At 38.7% G+C, this 18,578-nt stretch overlaps 1 protein-coding gene across 8 annotated transcripts in view; it reads left to right on the top strand.

Moving 5' to 3' along the window:
• The window catches only part of ATP2B2 (ATPase plasma membrane Ca2+ transporting 2), a 422,382-nt gene that overhangs the window by 76,594 nt on the left and 327,210 nt on the right, over window positions 1-18,578 (top strand). For all 8 annotated transcript variants that reach the window (XM_078853700.1, XM_073352327.2, XM_073352326.2 and 5 more), the window contains one exon: window positions 13,132-13,616. In XM_078853700.1, coding sequence (XP_078709826.1) covers window positions 13,418-13,616 — 199 coding nt within the window. In that variant the 5' untranslated portion in view covers window positions 13,132-13,417. The remainder of the gene's footprint in view (window positions 1-13,131; window positions 13,617-18,578) is intronic.

Here is an 18,578-nt window from a genome sequence, read left to right as displayed (position 1 = left end):
TAAACTTAAAAATAAATGGAATGCCTTTAACCATTTTGCAAAAAGAAAAGGAGTACTTGTGGCACCTTAGAGACTAACCAATTTATTTGAGCATGAGCTTTCGTGAGCTTTATTTATTTATTTATTTATTTATTTAACCAATTTATTTGAGCTGTAGCTCACGAAAGCTCATGCTCAAATAAATTGGTTAGTCTCTAAGGTGCCACAAGTACTCCTTTTCTTTTTGCAAAGACAGACTAACACGGCTGTTACTCTGAAACCTGTCATTTAACCATTTTAGTTTCACAGAATGACAAAACTATAACCAGTATAATAACCTTAAACTAGTGACATTTAAAGCTACATGAAAAGCCTCTTTAGGGGTATTAACATATTAATATAACTGCAAATATAAGTTTAGGAAGTGCAGACACACATGGAAAGAGAAAAGTTATCCAAATTGTTTCAAAACTTAAACACTTGGTTTGGATTCTAGGCAAACTTTGGCAATTTCTTATTAGATCATAACTAATGGATCATTAATTCATAACCAGATATATTTTTATAATTCTCATTTTTTAAAAATAAAAAATAATTCCAATAACCTATTCAATATCTGAAAAAAGAAAGGTAAAATGAGGCAAAGCTCTGCACTTAATTATCAGGAAAAATGTTCATTTTTACTAAGTTATTAAAACTTGAGTTATGTTTAAAGTATGAAGTGTAGATAGCAACTTTAACCGTCTTTCTGTAATAAAAAAAATTAGTAAAACACACAAATTACAGTAAGAAACAAGTTTAGGTTCCAAAAATATTGAAAGAGTATTGAATAAAGGAAGACTGTCATATTTAATAACTGTCAAGTTGAAGACCCTTCTTGTTGCAAGTAACTAGATAAACCCTTTGCTGTAAGAGGTTTTGGGGATTTGCTCGGTTAAAACCAGATGCAATCAGCTGTCAGAAACATGGAGTGTAAAATATGCTGTACAACAGCACCTTGCCAAAATCCTCTGAAATAGCACACTTTAGGGTGATGGTTTCTTTATCACAAACTCACTGCAGTGTGAATCAAAAGAACCTACTCAAATCTGACCAATGAAATGAAGATGCCAGATAATTTTCTCTGAAACTCTGCATTCATTAGGGTAATAGACATTTTATATTTTAATAATTTCTAACAAGACAAAGGAAAATAACAAGGCATTAACCTGTTTTGTTTAGGTTTTTGCATGTAGTAAATCTAAACTTTCCACTGATGTTGTTTTTGGATCATTGTGGTCCAAATTCATCCTGTAATGGACCTCAACATAATATTAAACTTTTTATTAGAAAATGATCAATACAAAAGTTAAATATCATACGTGTTACTACAAGTTTACTTAATTATATGGTTCCTATAACTGCAGGTAAAGGACTTGATCCTGCCCCATTACAGGCAGGGAATTGTGTCATTGATCTCAATGGGTGAAAAATCCACTAGAGGAAATATGTTCCTTAAATTCTTTTACATACTGGAGGTTTGGTCTTACTGATTTGCAGATGTAATTTTGTATTTAATTTGGTAATAAATTAAATTATAAAATGGTGTTGGTGGTTAGGGTTTTTTTCTGCTGTAGAAATCTGTAAGAAATAGGTTGAAACCAATTGGCAAACAACAAATCTGCAACATGTCCATTGCTACAATCAGAGGGATGAAGATATACAATGCCTTGTTTTATAGCCTAATTTTTCCTGATATATATATAAAATCTGAGATTTTGCCCGTTGAATTGGGTCTCCAGGAGGGCTATTTTCACCAAACTGGCACTGGGATGTGCAAATTACATTATATGTGCCAGCTAATCCCACACTTCTCTAGTGTTTCATCCTGAAGGAGCTCAGTTGGAGTTTTCACTCTGATCCTCTCTCATGGCTCCTGCTTTGTTGGGGCGGGCCGCATGGGGAAGGGAGAATTAGTTTTAGTTCGTATCTGTGACTCCAAAAAGCCACCCCTAGAGATACTATTGATGGGGGTACAATGACTCTGTGTGTCTCTGGACCACATGACTTTCTTGGCCAAGCCTCCCCCTTTGGGTCTCCCAGTGGAGGGTAGTTATGAAGGCTTTCTGGTGCCATAACCTCCAAAACTGCTGAAGTTTGTGCCAGTGGGCCCTGCACCTGGGTCCGCTCAGGGATATGTCCCTTTGAGTTCAGTGTTATGTTTCTTATAGAAACCATTTTTAGTGATTTTTTTTTATTTTCATCAATTTATCTCTTATTTAATGAGTCTGGGAAGCTAACACCCTTTCTGCTGCACAGTATTATATAGACTGTGACAAAGTTCCTCCTTTGCCTTGGTGGGTCCTATGCTTTTTGGCAGATTTGCTTGCCTCAGAGATTCATGGCAGCCCTCAGTTTGGCCACTTCTGCTAGATTCTCAAACCTGCTGTTCAGTCAGCTAACCCCATCACTGGCCAGCATGGGGGAAACGGAGAACAATCTCCACAGTCTCTGTTGTCCCACCTAGAGGGTCGGAGACAGGCCAGATCCCTTTCTAAATTAGACCTTCCCTTCTGGTGTTGCTCACAGAACAGATCAACTCCTCCTGTGTCCAGTCAGGAGTTTGGGGGATGGGGGAACCTGGGCCCACCCTCTACACTGGGTTCCAGCTCAGGGCCCTGTGGATTGCAGCTGTTTACAATATCTCCTGTATCAGCTGTGTGACAGCTACAACTCCCTGGGCTACTTCCCCATGGCCTCCCTCCAGCACCTTCTTTATCCTCACCGCAGGATCTTCCTCCTGAAGCCCGATCATGCTTGTACTCCTCAGTCCTCTAGCAGCACGCCTTCTCACTCCCTGCTCCTTGCATGCCCTTCACTAACTGATGGGAGGTCCTTTTTAAACCAGGTGTCCTGATTAGCCTGCCTGCCATAATTGATTCTAGTATGTTCTTCATTGAACATAAGAACATAACATAAGAACGGCCATACTGGGTCAGACCAAAGGTCCATCCAGCCCAGTATCCTGTGTCAGGTGTCCCAGAGGGAGTGAAACTAACAGGTAATGATCAAGTGATCTCTCTCCTGCCATCCATCTCCACCCTCTGACAAACAGAGGCTAGGGACACCATTCCTTACCCATCCTGGCTAATAGCCATTAATGGACTTAACCACGATGAATTTATCCAGTTTTCTTTTAAACCCTGTTATAGTCCTAGCCTTCCCAACCTCCTCAACAAGGAGTTCCACAGGTTGACTGTGCGCTGTGTGAAGAAATTCCTTTTATTTGTTTTAAACCTGCTGCCCATTAATTTCATTTGGTGGCCCCTGGTTCTTATGGGAACAAGTAAATGACTTTTTCTTATTCATTTTCTCCACACCACTCATCATTTTATGTACCTCTATCATATCCCCCCTTTGTCTCCTCTTTTCCAAGCTGAAAAGTACTAGTCTCTTTAATCTCGCCTCATATGGGACCCATTCCAAACCCCTAATCATTTTAGTTGCCCTTTTTTGAACCTTTTCTAATGCCAGTGTATCTTTTTTGAGATGAGGGGACCACATCTATATGGAGTATTCAAGATGTGGGCGTACCATGGATTTATATAAGGGCAATAAGATATTCTCCATCTTATTCTCTATCCCTTTTAAAATGATTCCTAATGTCCTGTTTGCTTTTTTGACTGCCGCCACACACTGCGTGGACGTCTTCAGAGAACTATCCACGATGACTCCAAGATCTTTCTCCTGACTAGTTGTAGTTAAATTAGCCCCCATCATATTGTATGTATAGTTGGGGTTATTTTTTCCAATGTGCATTACTTTACATTGGCTCCAGGTGTCTTAATTAGCTTGCCTGTCTTAATTGGTTCTAGCAGGTTCCTGATTGCTCTAGTGCAGCCCCTGCTCTGGTCACTGAGGGAACAGAAAACTCTTCATCCAGTGGCCAGTATATTTGCCTTCTACCAGACTCCTGTACCCCACTGGTCTGGGTCTGTCACAAGACACACACTTGGAAAATGAGCTCTTATTGAGACATCTGCATTATACTGGTATTCGTGTTTATAGTGATGTAGCTACAAACAGTATGAATTATAAAAGGCTATATGGTGTGGAATTGGTCATTGTTCAGTGTCTTACAATTCTTTGATGGGTTGTAAAGTACAACTCTAAAAAGTATGGATCTGTGGAGGTGGTTACTGAATAAGAAAAATCCAGTTACTGCTATGTAATGCAGGTTTTTCGTCTCTGGAGAGTACAAAGCTGATAGCCTCATTTATCCATGAATGTCAAAGAAGTTGAGGTAAGTTCTTGGTAGTAAAGTGGTTACAAGAAATGAGAGAGGGAAAAGCAGCTTTCTAAAATGCATGACCTGTACAGATCCTATTAGGGAAAAATGCTTTTGCATAAAATCAGGTTTTTTTCCCTTTTGTTAAAAATCTCTTAAATATGTTTAATCTTTATACTGATTTAACACAATTAAATTACCACCCAATTCTGCAGTCACTTACGACAGCCACTGGAGACAATGGAAACTGACCCCTGTCACATGACAAGGCTTCTAATGTTTTTTTTAATTCTGACCAATGTCAGGCGACTGGCAACAGTAAAGAAAATTCAGTCTCTTACCAGTAGTCTTGCGGGTCTCACCTTTACAAACCTTATGAACGTTGATTTAAAGCCTGGCCCCACTGAAGTCAAAGATTTCACTTGTATAGCCTAATCTCACCCTGTTGAAGTCAGTGAAAAGGCTCCATTTATTTTAGTCTTTAATCATGTCAGTACTTCAATTGACTTCACTGGGACCTGTCATGAAAGTACGGGTTGCAGGATTAGACCTTGTGTCCTATTTGGTTCAAATGGGTACGTAGTGTAATCAGCTACCACAGATCATTTTATTTCCTAAATTATTAGTTCTCCCCATCTATGTTGTTACAGAAAGGGGAAAAGGCTCTGTTTATTGGTGACAGTTTTATTTTTGTATATATAATCTGATTGGCAGTCATTCTAGATGAGTAGGATTAGTACATGGGTTAAGAGTAGCTGCCGTGTTAGTCTGTATTCGCAAAAAGAAAAGGAATACTTGTGGCACCTTAGAGACTAATTGAGCATAAGCTTTCATGAGCTACAGCTCACTTCATTGGATGCATATAGTGGAAAATATAGTGGGGAGATTTTATATACACAGAGAACATGAAACAATGGGTGTTACCATACAGACTGTAACGAGTGATCAGGAATGGTGAAAAGAAAAGGAGGACTTGTGGCACCTTAGAGACTAACAAATTTATTTGAGCATAAGCTTTCGTGAGCTACAGCTCAGACTGGGAGTGGCTGTGTCATTACATAAAGTAAAACTATTTCCCCTTGTTTATTTCCCCTCCTACTGTCCTTGTAAAATGCTGGAAATGGTCCACCTTGATTATCACTACAAAAGGTTCCCTCCCCCCGGCCCAACCCCACTCTCCTGCTGGTAATAGCTCACCTTTCCTGATCACTCATGTTACAGTCTGTATGGTAACACCCATTGTTTCATGTTCTCTGTGTATATAAAATCTCCCCACAGTATTTTCCACTGTATGCATCCGATGAAGTGAGCTGTAGCTCACGAAAGCTTATGCTCAAATAAATTTGTTAGTCTCTAAGGGTATGTCTACACTATGAAATTAGGTTGAATTTATAGAAGTCGGTTTTTTAGAAATCAGTTTTATATATTCGAGTGTGTGTGTCCCACAGAAAATGCTCTAAGTGCATTAAGTGCATTAACTCGGCGGACTGCTTCCACAGTACCGAGGCTAGAGTCGACTTCCGGAGTGTTGCACTGTGGGTAGCTATCCCACAGTTCCCGCAGTCTCCACTGCCCATTGGAATTCTGGGTTGAGATCCCAATGCCTGATGGGGCTAAAACACTGTCAGGGGTGGTTCTGGGTACATGTCGTCAGGCCCCCCTTCCCTCCCTCCCTCCGTGAAAGCAAGGACAGACAATCGTTTTGCGCCTTTTTTCCTGGGTTACCCATGCAGATGCCACACCACGGCAAGCATGGAGCCCGCTCAGCTCACTGTCACCGTATGTCTCCTGGGTGCTGGCAGATGTGGTACTGCATTGCTACACAGCAGCAGCAACCCATTGCCTTATGGCAGCAGACGGTACAGTAGGACTGGTAGCTGTCATCGTCATGTCCGAGGTGCTCCTGGTCGCCTCTGTGAGGTCGATCAGGAGTGCCTGGGCAGACATGGGCGCAGGGACTAAATTTGGAGTGACTTGATCAGGTCATTCTCTTTAGTCCTGCAGTCAGTCCTATTGAACCATCTTATGGTGAGCAGGCAGGCGATACGGATTGCTAGCAGTCCTCTTGTACCATCTTCTGCCGGGCAGGCAAGAGATGAGGATAGCATGCAGTCCTTCTGCACCATCTGCTGCCAGCCAAAGATGTAAAAGATAGATGGAGTGTATCAAAACAAGAAATAGACGAGATTTGTTTTGTACCCATTTGCAAACCCCCGCCCTCGCCCCCCGTCTAGGGGACTCATTCCTCTAGGTCACACTGCAGTCACTCACAGAGAAGGTGCAGCGAGGTAAATCTAGCCATGTATCAATCAGAGGCCAGACCAACCTGCTTGTTCCAATAAGAACAATAACTTAGGTGCACCATTTCTTATTGGAACCTGCCTGAAATACTCCTTGATGTAAAGCCACCCCCTTTGTTGATTTTAACTCCCTGTAAGCCAACCCTGTAAGCCATGTCGTCAGTTGCCCCTCCCTGCATCAGAGCAACGGCAGACAATCGTGCATCTGAGTTGAGAGTGCTGTCCAGAGCAGTCAGAATGGAGCACTCTGGGATAGCTCCCGGAGGCCAATACAGTCGAATTGTGTCCACAGTACCCCAAATTCGACCTGGCAAGGCCAATTTAAGCGCTAATCCACTTGTCAGGGGTGGAGTAAGGAAATCGATTTTAAGAGCCCTTTAAGTCGAAATAAAGGGCTTCATCGTGTGGACGGGTGCAGGTTTACATCCATTTAACGCTGCTAAATTCGACCTAAAGTCCTAGTGTAGACCAGGGCTATGGCGCCACAAGTACTCCTTTTCTTTTTACATGGGTTAATAGTCACTAGGAAATTGCTCATGTTTAGTAAGACCCATTAACTGAGGAAAATTTTCTTTGGGATCATAGTTCTAGCAATATCTGCCTCTAGAATAAAAGAAAAATGATTAACAAAACATGGTTCAGAGTAGCAGCCGTGTTAGTCTATATTCACAAAAAGAAAAGGAGTACTTGTGGCACCTTAGAGACTAACCAATTTATTTGAGCATAAGCTTTCGTGAGCTACAGCCAATGAAGTAAGCTGTAGCTCACGAAAGCTTATGCTCAAATAAATTGGTTAGTCTCTAAGGTGCCACTAGTACTCCTTTTCTTTTAACAAAACATGGGTAGGGGAGTATAACTGATCCAAAAAATACCTATAAAAGATTGATAGTTTTATTTGTTAGGTAAAGCAGCTTTATAATACTGAGCAGAGACACTGATTCATGGTGAATGGACAGAGGAATTGTTACTTTGGGCATTACAACAGTATTTGCCTGGTTGTCTGGGATTAAACTAGTATTCTATTTTTTTCCTAGCTTCTTGAATTTCTTATTGTTGTTTTGAAGAACCTTTACTTAAGTGATCACTGCTTAAAAAAAATTACCAAACTTTTCTTCTGACAGTATGATGTGGTAATGTAATATTTCCATTTTAGTCTATGACTACACTAGAGAGCTTTCAGTGACACAGCTGTAACAATTAGCTGTGCTGCTGTAGGATCTCTCGTGTAGCCTCTCTATGCCTACACGAGAGACCTCTCCCACTGGCATAATTAAACCACCACCAACGAGCAGCAGTAGCTATGTGGCAGAAGAAGCTCTTTCACTGACAGCACTGTCCACACCGGTGCTTCTGTTGGTGAAACTTATGTCGCTCTGTGTGTAATATTCACACCCCTGAGTGACATAAGTTTTGATGACTTAAGTGGTAGTGTAGACATGGCCTTAGAATAAGAAATAGTTTCAGCATCTCAGATATAAAGGTATGTGAAGTTTTTTGCACTAGGTTTTTGTTTGTAGTGCTTGCCACCATGGTGTATTCAATATGCATGAATTATTTACCAGTTTGTTTATGAATTTCAATTTGCAATAAATTATGTAGAGATGCCATTATGAAGCATATTATGAAGCATGTTCCAGAGCATATTTAGTTGCAAAGACCGTTTCTCTTTCTTGATCCACTCTTGGGTCCTAAGACAGGGATCAAACAGGAATACGCATTTGTGAAAGTGAAAAAGTAGTTCCATTCAATGAGTCTTATTTCTTAGTTTCCTCTGCATTTAGTGTGCTCCTGATAATTATGTTTCAAAGCTAATATTCTTTTAAGATGAGAGAGTGTTCTTGTACTTCTCAGAGTGTGTTTTATTAGTTTGGCTTGCTGTGGATTCTGTCAGACAAAACATCCATCATTCTGAACTATCAAGGTTATATTCGCCACTAGAAGGACTGGGAACTTATTTTGTTTTAGATGAAAGCTTAGATCTTATGGTGAATACAGCCAAATCTTTAATAAATAACTAGTTCTGGGATTGATCGTGCGCTGTTCTTGCTTGTCCCAAACCTTCACAGAGTACAAGGATTTCATGATCCTTGTTCTGTGAAATGGCAAACCCGGGGCTGATCTACTACTATGTTACACCAGTTTAATTTCAGTGGAACTCCACTAAAATCAGGCTACCAGCATTCTTGGCAATGATATTTACATAGGCATCATTCTAATGCATTATCAAAACATTTACAAGCTTCCAGGGATGATATTTTGCTTATTAGGAAATAGAAGGATAGTTTTCCCAGCAGGCCTGCAGTTAGTTCATCCAAATCACTTCTTATTTAATTGGCATGTATTGCCTTCAGACAATTGGAAACTGAAAAATATTTGACTGGGGTGCTGCAGGAATGAATGGCTGTTCCTCAAGGCAAAGCCTTTCCAAATAAGAATTAAAAAAAATCCCTGGTTTCAGTGTATTCACACAGCAAAAATCTGTGTTACCTTTGAAGAACAAACAATCCAAGAATTACATTGCCTTATGCAAAATGAAGGTATTGTCTTACATTTCTTTTATGAGTAAAATAATGATTATTTTCACTTTAAATTTAAACTTTGGTAGTGGATATTGACAGTAGGAATGAAAAGTCTTTTTCCTACCTGAACTACGTATAAACAAGGTGCTACATTAGATTGATGTGTTACAACCAATGTTTTCAACCACTGTAAGTGACCGCTTTTAATCTGCATTTTTAAAAATTTTGTCTAACATTTTTTAGAGATTATTCAATAAGAAAAAAAAAACAAACGGACAAAAAGCAGTTGTCTTAGACTAGAGAGAGAATGTAACATATAAAGGTCTGGCATTAATTTTTCAGTATAAATGTATCGGCTCTGATGAGCTTGTCTCTTCCTGTCTGCAGCACATTCTAGAGAGCATGCTTTGCCTACCAAGTGCAGAGCCGGGCCTACAGGCCCTAGGCAAGATCAGGATTCCATTGCGCTAGACGGGCACAGACACACGCAGGCATCAGGCTCCCTGGCTGGACTACATCTCCCAGAACGCAGTCATGTGATTCCCTGAGACACCACTGAGAGTAGTAAGTTGAGTCCGCATTGCGTTGTTGAAGATGTTGTCCTCCAGGGAACCCAGCCTGTAGTAGACAATGGGGGCCCAAATTACAACTCCCAAAAGGCAAGGGCAATGTAGTTTACTGTTGATCTGACATGAAAAGAATCATTTTAGGTCAATTCAACAAAACAAAAATATCCAATTTAAGGAATGTCAGTGTTTCATTTCAATCAAAAATGGCAGAACAGAATATTTTGACATTTCTGAATAATTGTTTTTCAGAATTCTGTTTTATGAAAAAATTTGTATTTTCATACTGTTTCAGGATGAAAACAAATATGGAAATGTTGGAATTTCCCGTGGCATGGAAATTCTGAATTTTGCTCAGCTCACATGAAGAGTTTCACTTTGAACCTACAAATCTTGGAGCCCCACTGGGAGTCATGCCACTATACTGATCTCATGTTTTGGATTTCTCAGCTTTCGATAAAGAATTATTAATCTCAGTAAGGATGAGGTGGCCCATCTATCAGTCACATTCAACTGGCATACACTTGGCAAAGTTCCTAGAATTTTCATAAAATATTCCAGGATGAAATGAAGCCTTTATATCTTGTTCCACAGGATTAGAGAGATTCATTATTAGTGAATAATATTAATCATGCTTTGTGCTCTCTATATTTTACCATCTGCCTTTGAAAAACACTAGGGATGTTATTTCCTTGGTGTCATGCCACTGGGTGAATTCCAAAGATCACATGAACTTAGAAATACTTTTTGCTTGAGCACTAATGGAAGTATGCCTCTCAATTTAGTGGTTTATTGATTAATATTTAATTGAAAGTCAAATAAAAAATTAAACAGGCAGATGATTCAATCATATGCAAAGGAACAACATCCCTGGCTAATGTTGTCTGACAAATGACAAAAGTGGCATTTCCAAGAGTAGCAACAAATATTAATATATAGTGATGGTGCTATGATTTTAAAAAGTGTGTTTTGCTTGACAGTAGTATTACTGTAAACATCCCACAGAGAAAAATCCTCTGGCAGACACATCTGACATCCAGCTTTAATACACTTTGCATTACTTATGAAAACAGTAGGTGGTATTCATCAAAGGGAACTAATAATTGATTTTTCTTGAAGTTTCATGGACCACTTGTAAGGACTTGGTCAGAAAGAAAAAGAAAGAAAGAAAGAAAGAAAAAGAAAAACAAACAAAAAATAGCAATGAGCTTTCTGCTATGTAAATGCTGCAGGTTCTTTACATTATGTCTGGTGCTGTGATACCCCGTGGTCAAATTCTTTAGACACACACATTCTATAAATAGCATTTCTGTGCCTGTCTGCAAGTAGCAATCTGTCTTTTTAATTATTCTTTTTCATTACTGAACCCAAATTGGTTCATGTCACCGTCTTTGGCTGATATTTCAGCTCAAACACTAACATGCTTTCTGGTGAGGTTTCCTGGCTTTCAACCATTCATAGATGAAACCATAAATGGCCGGATCCTAAGATGTGCTGATGTCTGCTCTTTCCCCAAGCAGTGGGAGTTTTGGAGTTCATTGTCTTTTGGGATCATTCATGTTGTGCAGGGATACAAAACTTTTCCTCTCTATTTTACAAACTTTTTTTAATCAAACCCAAACAATGTTTTGAGCTGGTTCCCATTTTATCCAAATCTGGCTACCAGTCCCTCAGAAAAAAATCTGTTAGATACACAAATAGAGGTATTTTTGAACTTGCTGTGTTTTGAGGTATCTGTAATTAAATAGATGCTGCAATGACTGTTTTGCATTCAACCATAGCAGCTTGTGTGTGAGAGAAAGTAGGATACCTCCTATCTTCTGAAGATGCAGTTATTTCTTTTTGAAGGATAAAAGGTCTTTTTTTATTCATTCCAATTTCTCTTTACCTTTGTATTTATTGTGCAACATACACAGAGTTTCCCCGGCAAATTCTGATGCCCTGCAAAAGAATACATGAAGTGCTGCATTGCTGAATTATCACCACCAGAAATTTGACAATGAGCATGGGGTGGGGAAGAACAACTCTGATCTAACATTTGACTACTACCTGGATTCTGTGCTGTGGCAATTTAAAATTCTGATGCTCTGGTATTCTGTGAAATTCAAAGGAATGACATGTATTTTTTGCTAGAGGTCCATATTGCATGTTTTAGCTAGTGTGTTAAGCAACCTCAAAACGGATAATGTAATTGTGGGCAAATAGGAAATATTAAACACTGATTACATTATCCCCTTGAAATCAATGGCAACACGCTCATTTCAGTGGGCCCAGTAGCGATATTAGCTGTATGTGGGCATGAAATTAAGGTTGTCCTGACAATGTAAAGATGGGAGGTTAAAAACATTTAGTTCATTCTTCTTCCCTTTGCATGCACTCTGCTGTAACAATTCATTTCTTTGTGACTGGTGTGCTGCTTAAAAAAAAAATCCACTCTGACAGTCAGAGGTCCATCATTCATTAATCTGATACCACACTCAAACCCTTTCTGTCATGTGAGAAATATTCAGGGGTCTATAGATTAGGCAGTGAACAGGCACTATCCCACTTCAGGCAAAAAAGAAACCTTTAATCTCTGTTAAAACTCTGTGACAAAGTATAATAGGTGGTTTCAACAGCATTTCAACCAAGTTCATTAGACTCTGCATAAGGAGAGCAGATTTTAAAGGCTGGCTTAGAAAGTAGTCAGTTGGTCTCCAGATGGTCCAAATGTGACTCTTCAGGAGTATGCATGTTAAAAACCCTGTATAAGTACAGTCCTTTCTTTATTTGAATGCTTTGTAGCTCTCAGGCCAAAGCTATCAAATGTGTTGGTGAGTCAGCAGCTAGTGCTGAAGGAAAGCAAACTGAAACCTTCCCATTCCTATGAGAGACAGTGCTCATTGTTTAGCCTGAAGCACTCAGGTGCTTTATCTCCTTTCCTGTGTGTGTTTGTTTTCATATCTGACAAAGCTGCAATGCTTAATTTATTTAAATGTATTCTGGATTGGTAATGAAAATGTTCCTATTCTTTCTCCCCCCTCCCCCATTTTACTTTTATTGTGCTGAAAAATGGTTTATGTAATGGATGAAGGCATAAGTAATAGTGTTCAATTAATTTTTATTACTTTGTAGTCCTTCATGGGTGTTTTGTTCTTTTCAGATGAAAGATTGATATAGCAGTATGAACCAGAGCCACATACCAGAGGCACATCTAGACTGTTGGACTAATGGCTTACTTATTAATATTCATGAGCCATCTCATTTAGCAGGCGCTCTTGGGACTTGATTAAAGTAAGGAACACTGCTATTGCTGCTGTAGCTGGAAAGAGCCTTATGTATGACACAGCTAAGCAGTATCAGTCTTTGGGGTCGGCTGTGACTAACTGCAGCAACGTGCAGATTCTTGCATCTAGCTTTTTTTAATCAAGGACTATGTTTGGGAGAATGAAGTTCAAAGGCTCTTTCTGAAGTTTTTAGGTTCACTCTTCTAACATGTGCTTTGTGTTTTGATCCCAAAGGTCCGGAGGAAGAGATGACCATGTAGATACTACAGCCTGAGTGCAGCATAATGGGAAATGGTGAATGGAATGGAGCTGGTCTGCAGCCTTGAAAGCAGCCATCCTGCGGACTATCACTTGGTCAGGGACACCTCAGTCATCAGAGGCATTCTCCACTGAGTTCACTGAACACCCACTGGATTCTTCTTAATCCCTTAGGTTGGAATTTGAGTTTCCTCCCTTGCTATTTTGAAGCAATTTTAAAATTCCATCTAGTGCACAGAGTGGAGCAATACAATCAGCAACAATGGGTGACATGACAAACAGCGATTTCTATACCAAGAACCAAAGAAACGAGGCCAAACATGCAGGAGAGTTTGGGTGCTCACTGGAGGAGCTGCGCTCCCTCATGGAACTCAGAGGAACAGAAGCAGTAGTAAAAATTAAGGAGACGTATGGGGACACAGAGGGCCTCTGCAGGCATTTACAGACATCACCAACAGAAGGTAAATGTGTTTCCCTTTCTTCATTTGAGTCAGGGGTGTGCAGGGTGGTGAGATTCATATAAAGGACCTCCACCTAAAGTAAATGGTGGAGGGGGTAATCTTGCTTCCCTTCTGAACTAGGATTCATACAGCACTTCTGTTATTCCCAACAATGACAGTATACCACTACAAAGGAAAAACAGCTCTGAAAAGAGAAATGAATAAAGACCTAGACAACCTGCTTGTCAAATATGGCTACTTGTTAAAGCTAGTGTGAGAGTGTAAAAATAGGGCTGCATATTCAAGTTGTGAATGTGCTAATTCCATTTTAAATAGCAGACAAATAACTAAATGAGAAATTCAGCTCCAATTTTATAGCAAAAGAAAATTGCATTCTGAGGATGCTCTAACTTGTGGATATTTTTTGGGGCGCAAGAGGAGAATTACTTTGAAGTAATTGTTATTCTATACAGGTATCTAGTGGTATGAAGAGAACTTTTAGGTTATGGATATTAAATTGGTCAAAAGGGCAATATACAGTATATATTTTCTTATGACTTACCTTGACTTCTGGTAATACCGTAGATAATTTTGCTTAGGTTACTATTTGGCTATGAGTATTTGCTTTTTCTATTGGTAACTGCAACACTGGGCCTTCCTCCATTTAATAAGCTGAGGCATAATCGTTCAATAGTCTATTCTCATAAATTGCCCACAGCATTTAATGGTAAATGTATTTTCATATCTAAAAGAGAAAGGAACACATTAGGTTAATAACACTGTCTTTGAAGCTATAGTATTCATTGTCTTTGTCTTCTCTTGTAATGCCACCAAGATCCACTCATTCATTTTAATATTTCCCCCCCTTGTTTCAGAGGTAGAAGTTAGTTTAATGTCTGATTCTTTTTTTTTTTTAAGTAACCTTTTAAAATTATTCATTTCGACATGAGTAAGGAACTAATTACTGAAATTCCTGAAGTATTAGTTTAGTGATAAGCATGTCACTTTATTATAATATCATGTAATGTGATATTATAAGCTTACATAAGGAAAAGAGTCTTCGGGAAATAGATACGTGTTTGTCTTAAATAAATTCTTCTTAGCCCTACACATACTGCTTTTCAGTTACCTATTATGGTCAAGTGTTGGCACTATGATAAAGACTTAGTCCGCTTAGTAATGATTTACTAGGCAAAACTACCAAAAAATGAGCAGCAAGTTCTAGAAGTACCACAACCTTCACATATCATGATATACTGTAGAAGAAACAATGCAACAGGAATACTGTGGAGAAGATCTTGGTGTAGTACAGTATGTGCTAATATACAAATATGGCAATACCTCTGAGATACATAACTCAGTACACCCGTTAAATATCTGTGGAACTTTATGGACCAGATTTGCAGCTTGAGCAAGTCATCAGAACATCATGGGCTTCAAGGGAGCTTTGTCAGTTTAACCAGCTGAAAGCCTAGCCTAATGCATGCTTGGATGGAATTGTTAATTACTTTTTCTGCACAGTTTGAAACAAAAACGGAACATTATTCCTTATACCCAGACAGACTGCATGGAACCAAGTAATATGGCATGCTGACTCCACTATTAATCTGCATGTGATACTTCATATAAAATAACGTTTCCCAAGCCCTCAATTTTGATCTTTATTTTTAAACTTGTGGCTTGGAAACATGTCTTTTAGGTGGGAATACTACGGACTGATTGGTTTCAGAGTAGAAGCCATGTTAGTCTGTACTCGCAAAAAAGAAAAGGAGTACTTGTGGCACCTTAGAGACTAACAAATTTACTTGATCATAAGCTTTCCTGAGCTACAGCTCACTTCATCGGATGCATGCTCAAATAAATTTGTTAGTCTCAAAGGTGCCAAAAGTACTCCTTTTCTTTTTACGGACTGATTGTACACTATATTGAGATATTTTTGAATACATGCAGAGATGGCTTTGTACACTGGGAATCTATCTAGTTGGGGATAAAAGTCAAACTTCAAAGGGATAGTGATAGGTCAAACTTTAAATATATTTTTAAAAATAGAGCCTCATGCATTCTACTAAAACTTGTATCTCTCTTCACTGTCATTTGAATTCAACACTATTAAGATGACATTCTATAGGATCTTCTTTTGCTATGGAATGAAGGAAACAATCAAAATGGAGTTTGTTCATATGGACATGAGTTTCACATGCACCTAGAATAGTAATAGGACCAAGAGTCCAGAAAATTGCCAAGCTGGTTGTATACATTTTCAGAGGGTAAAATCACCCCATCCCATGGAGTTTTCTTTCTTGCAATGAGTAACAAGTTGCATCCTTGGATGCCACAGATCCCTTGAGGGCCATCTGTAGGGAAGCATGTGGCTCTGCAGCCCAAAGATTCAGCCAGCCTACCTTCAGTGACACCATGCTGCTTGAGCTTCCTCTACCAGCAGCCACCCCCCAAAATCCCCAAAGGACATTTTCACATTGCTGAATGCTGCAGATTCCCTGCAGGGCTTGTGTGACCCCAGGCCACTTCCTCTCCATTACAAGATCCACAAACTTTGGTTGGTGAGGATCCTGTGCATGGCTACATGAGAGAGCTGTGGTGGTTACTCTGCATGCACAGATCTACGGAGCAAGTAGCACCTCAACATTACAACACTCAATTTATTTTCACGGTGTATTGAATAAGTGTAAGAGCTGATAGAAAAATTTCACCTGAAAGCTGACACTTGACATTTCACCATATTGAAATATATCTGACCTGAGTCTATTTGCCTGTATGATATCATATTAGGAAGTTTATAAGGTGTAATTAGTGAAGAATTTTGTCTGCTATACCTTTCCCATGTTAATATTTGATTTAGTGCCTACACACTGCTAGGAAGAACCACTTAAACTCAAAGTGGCTGTTTGAGGTCTGGTTTAAAGCCTTTGAAATTATGGCACCTAAGTTAGACAATGCAAATATAACTCAACCCTTGTTGATACTGTTGTACATACCCTTTCTTGTGCTTTTTGAATTCTGGTTATTAAATATCTAACCTCATATATTAATGCTAAAAAAGAGTTTGACAGAGCATACTGATTAATATAGTAAGATTTACCGAGTGAACATATAATATATTTTGTCAGTTACATGTCTTCTTTAGACTCTTCTTTACATTTTCATTGATCTTGTGTTTCCTAACTGTAGATGTGGTGTGGATCCTTGTTCTCATTATTCTTAAGGAATTTCTTGCTATAAAGTATGGCTTTGTTGTATTGGAAAGCTACTATTTAGGCTTTATTGAAAAGCCTATGAAAACCCTTTCTGTGGGGAAAATACAAATATGTCCCTGCTTGAGCTCAAATTAATTTTCATTAAAATATTTTAAATAGTTTTTCTTAACATGGTGGTACAAAAATCAAGGAGCACCCAGCTATCTGTCAGTGTACAAGACACCATTTGAACCAGTTGAACAGCTCTGTGTTGATAGTTGTATAACTTTCCATGGAATTTGAGTCTGTGAGGCCACCTCAAGTGTAATGATACCTTATGAAGGAGGAAAGACTGCTGTTACCGTGTGCTGAGTTAGCTGGAAGAATATCAGATGTATTCCTTCCAGAAATTAATATGTAAATATATTTAATCGAACATTTTATGTAGTGTGCGCTAATATAAATATGCAAGACATTTTTTCTTCAGAGAACAGCAAAACTATCCATTCCTTTTAATAGTAATTAATATATTAATTATTTAAGTGAGAAATCATGTGAGACAGTTTTTCAGAGATCCTGAAATGTAAAAGCAAAAGGTGTCTTTAATACTGATGCATGTGTTATCTTGTTCACTTCTACATCCATCTACAGAAGCAGCTGTTGCCTTGGTAATATCTGTGCTGTCATGTCTGAAGCAGCACCTCCAAGAGATGTTACATTTTAGCGATGGTGTTACAGCACCAGAGAATAAGCTTGTCAGCTGCTGTACAGTAATTATCTGACGTATCAGTCTTTTAGAAATGGGGTTGGTGCAAACCGAAACCATTTAAGACCCAAACTTTAAAGACTGAGTCAATGGCACCTGGATTTTAATCACCTCTGGATTTAACAGTCAAAACTAAAATCACCCCATTTTCTAGCAGCGTCTCTTCTGTAAAAAGACTATGATAAGCCGAAAGAATCAATGTGCAATTTAACCATATATTCATTTTCAGAAACCAGCTTTTGTGTACGGTAACTATCCTCTTGCTAAGGAATTGTATAATGTGTATCTTGCACCTCCTTCCCCACTGTTTTTGTTTTCAAATGGGTGGTTGTTATACAGCAGATATAAATTGACAGTGGCTGCTGAACAAGTGTGGGTTCATTTAATTTTTAGTTATGACAATCCAATAAAGCCTTACATAATTTTATTAAAATATTCAAACAGAGTCACTAAGGAGCAAAAACCAACAGTGTAACAAAACGGACCAATTATTTGGTGCCACAAAACAGGAGAGACCAACAAACAAAGCTAGCAAAGCCGGAACAGAGACTTACGGTATATAAACCAGTGGAGACACTCTAGCCTGTTTCTGTTAAAATATGGTCACATGAGTTTTCCATCAGTTCTGAATCCTTTCAAAGGTACTCTGAATAGTTAAATGTTAGAACAGTAATGTAAGTTAAAAGTTATTTAAATAAAAATTATTTTAATACAGAAGTTTAGCATTGAACCAGACTGATTTACAAAAAATTAAAACCTTCAAACTGATAAATAAGTGGAAGCTAGACATTTGTACAGCAATTGAAATTGCCACAGAATGGGAAGGAATGCTCCTAGGAATGCACTGATGCAAAATTTAGAAAAATATAAGGCAACAGTGGAAGAGAGGGAGATAACTGTAACAAGGTTAGCATAAAAAACTAGAAGATACATTATACAACAGAAAGAGTCAAGAAAACAATGAAGTCTTTCAATGAGCACTATATGTACTTTTCTAGTTTTTAGTGTCAGGGAAACAAATGT

The sequence above is a fragment of the Lepidochelys kempii genome, chromosome 7 (assembly GCF_965140285.1).
Source record: "Lepidochelys kempii isolate rLepKem1 chromosome 7, rLepKem1.hap1, whole genome shotgun sequence".
NCBI lineage: Eukaryota > Metazoa > Chordata > Testudines > Cheloniidae > Lepidochelys > Lepidochelys kempii.
The sequence above is the reverse complement of the archived record's forward strand: the minus strand, read 5'-3'. Positions and strand labels throughout refer to the sequence as shown.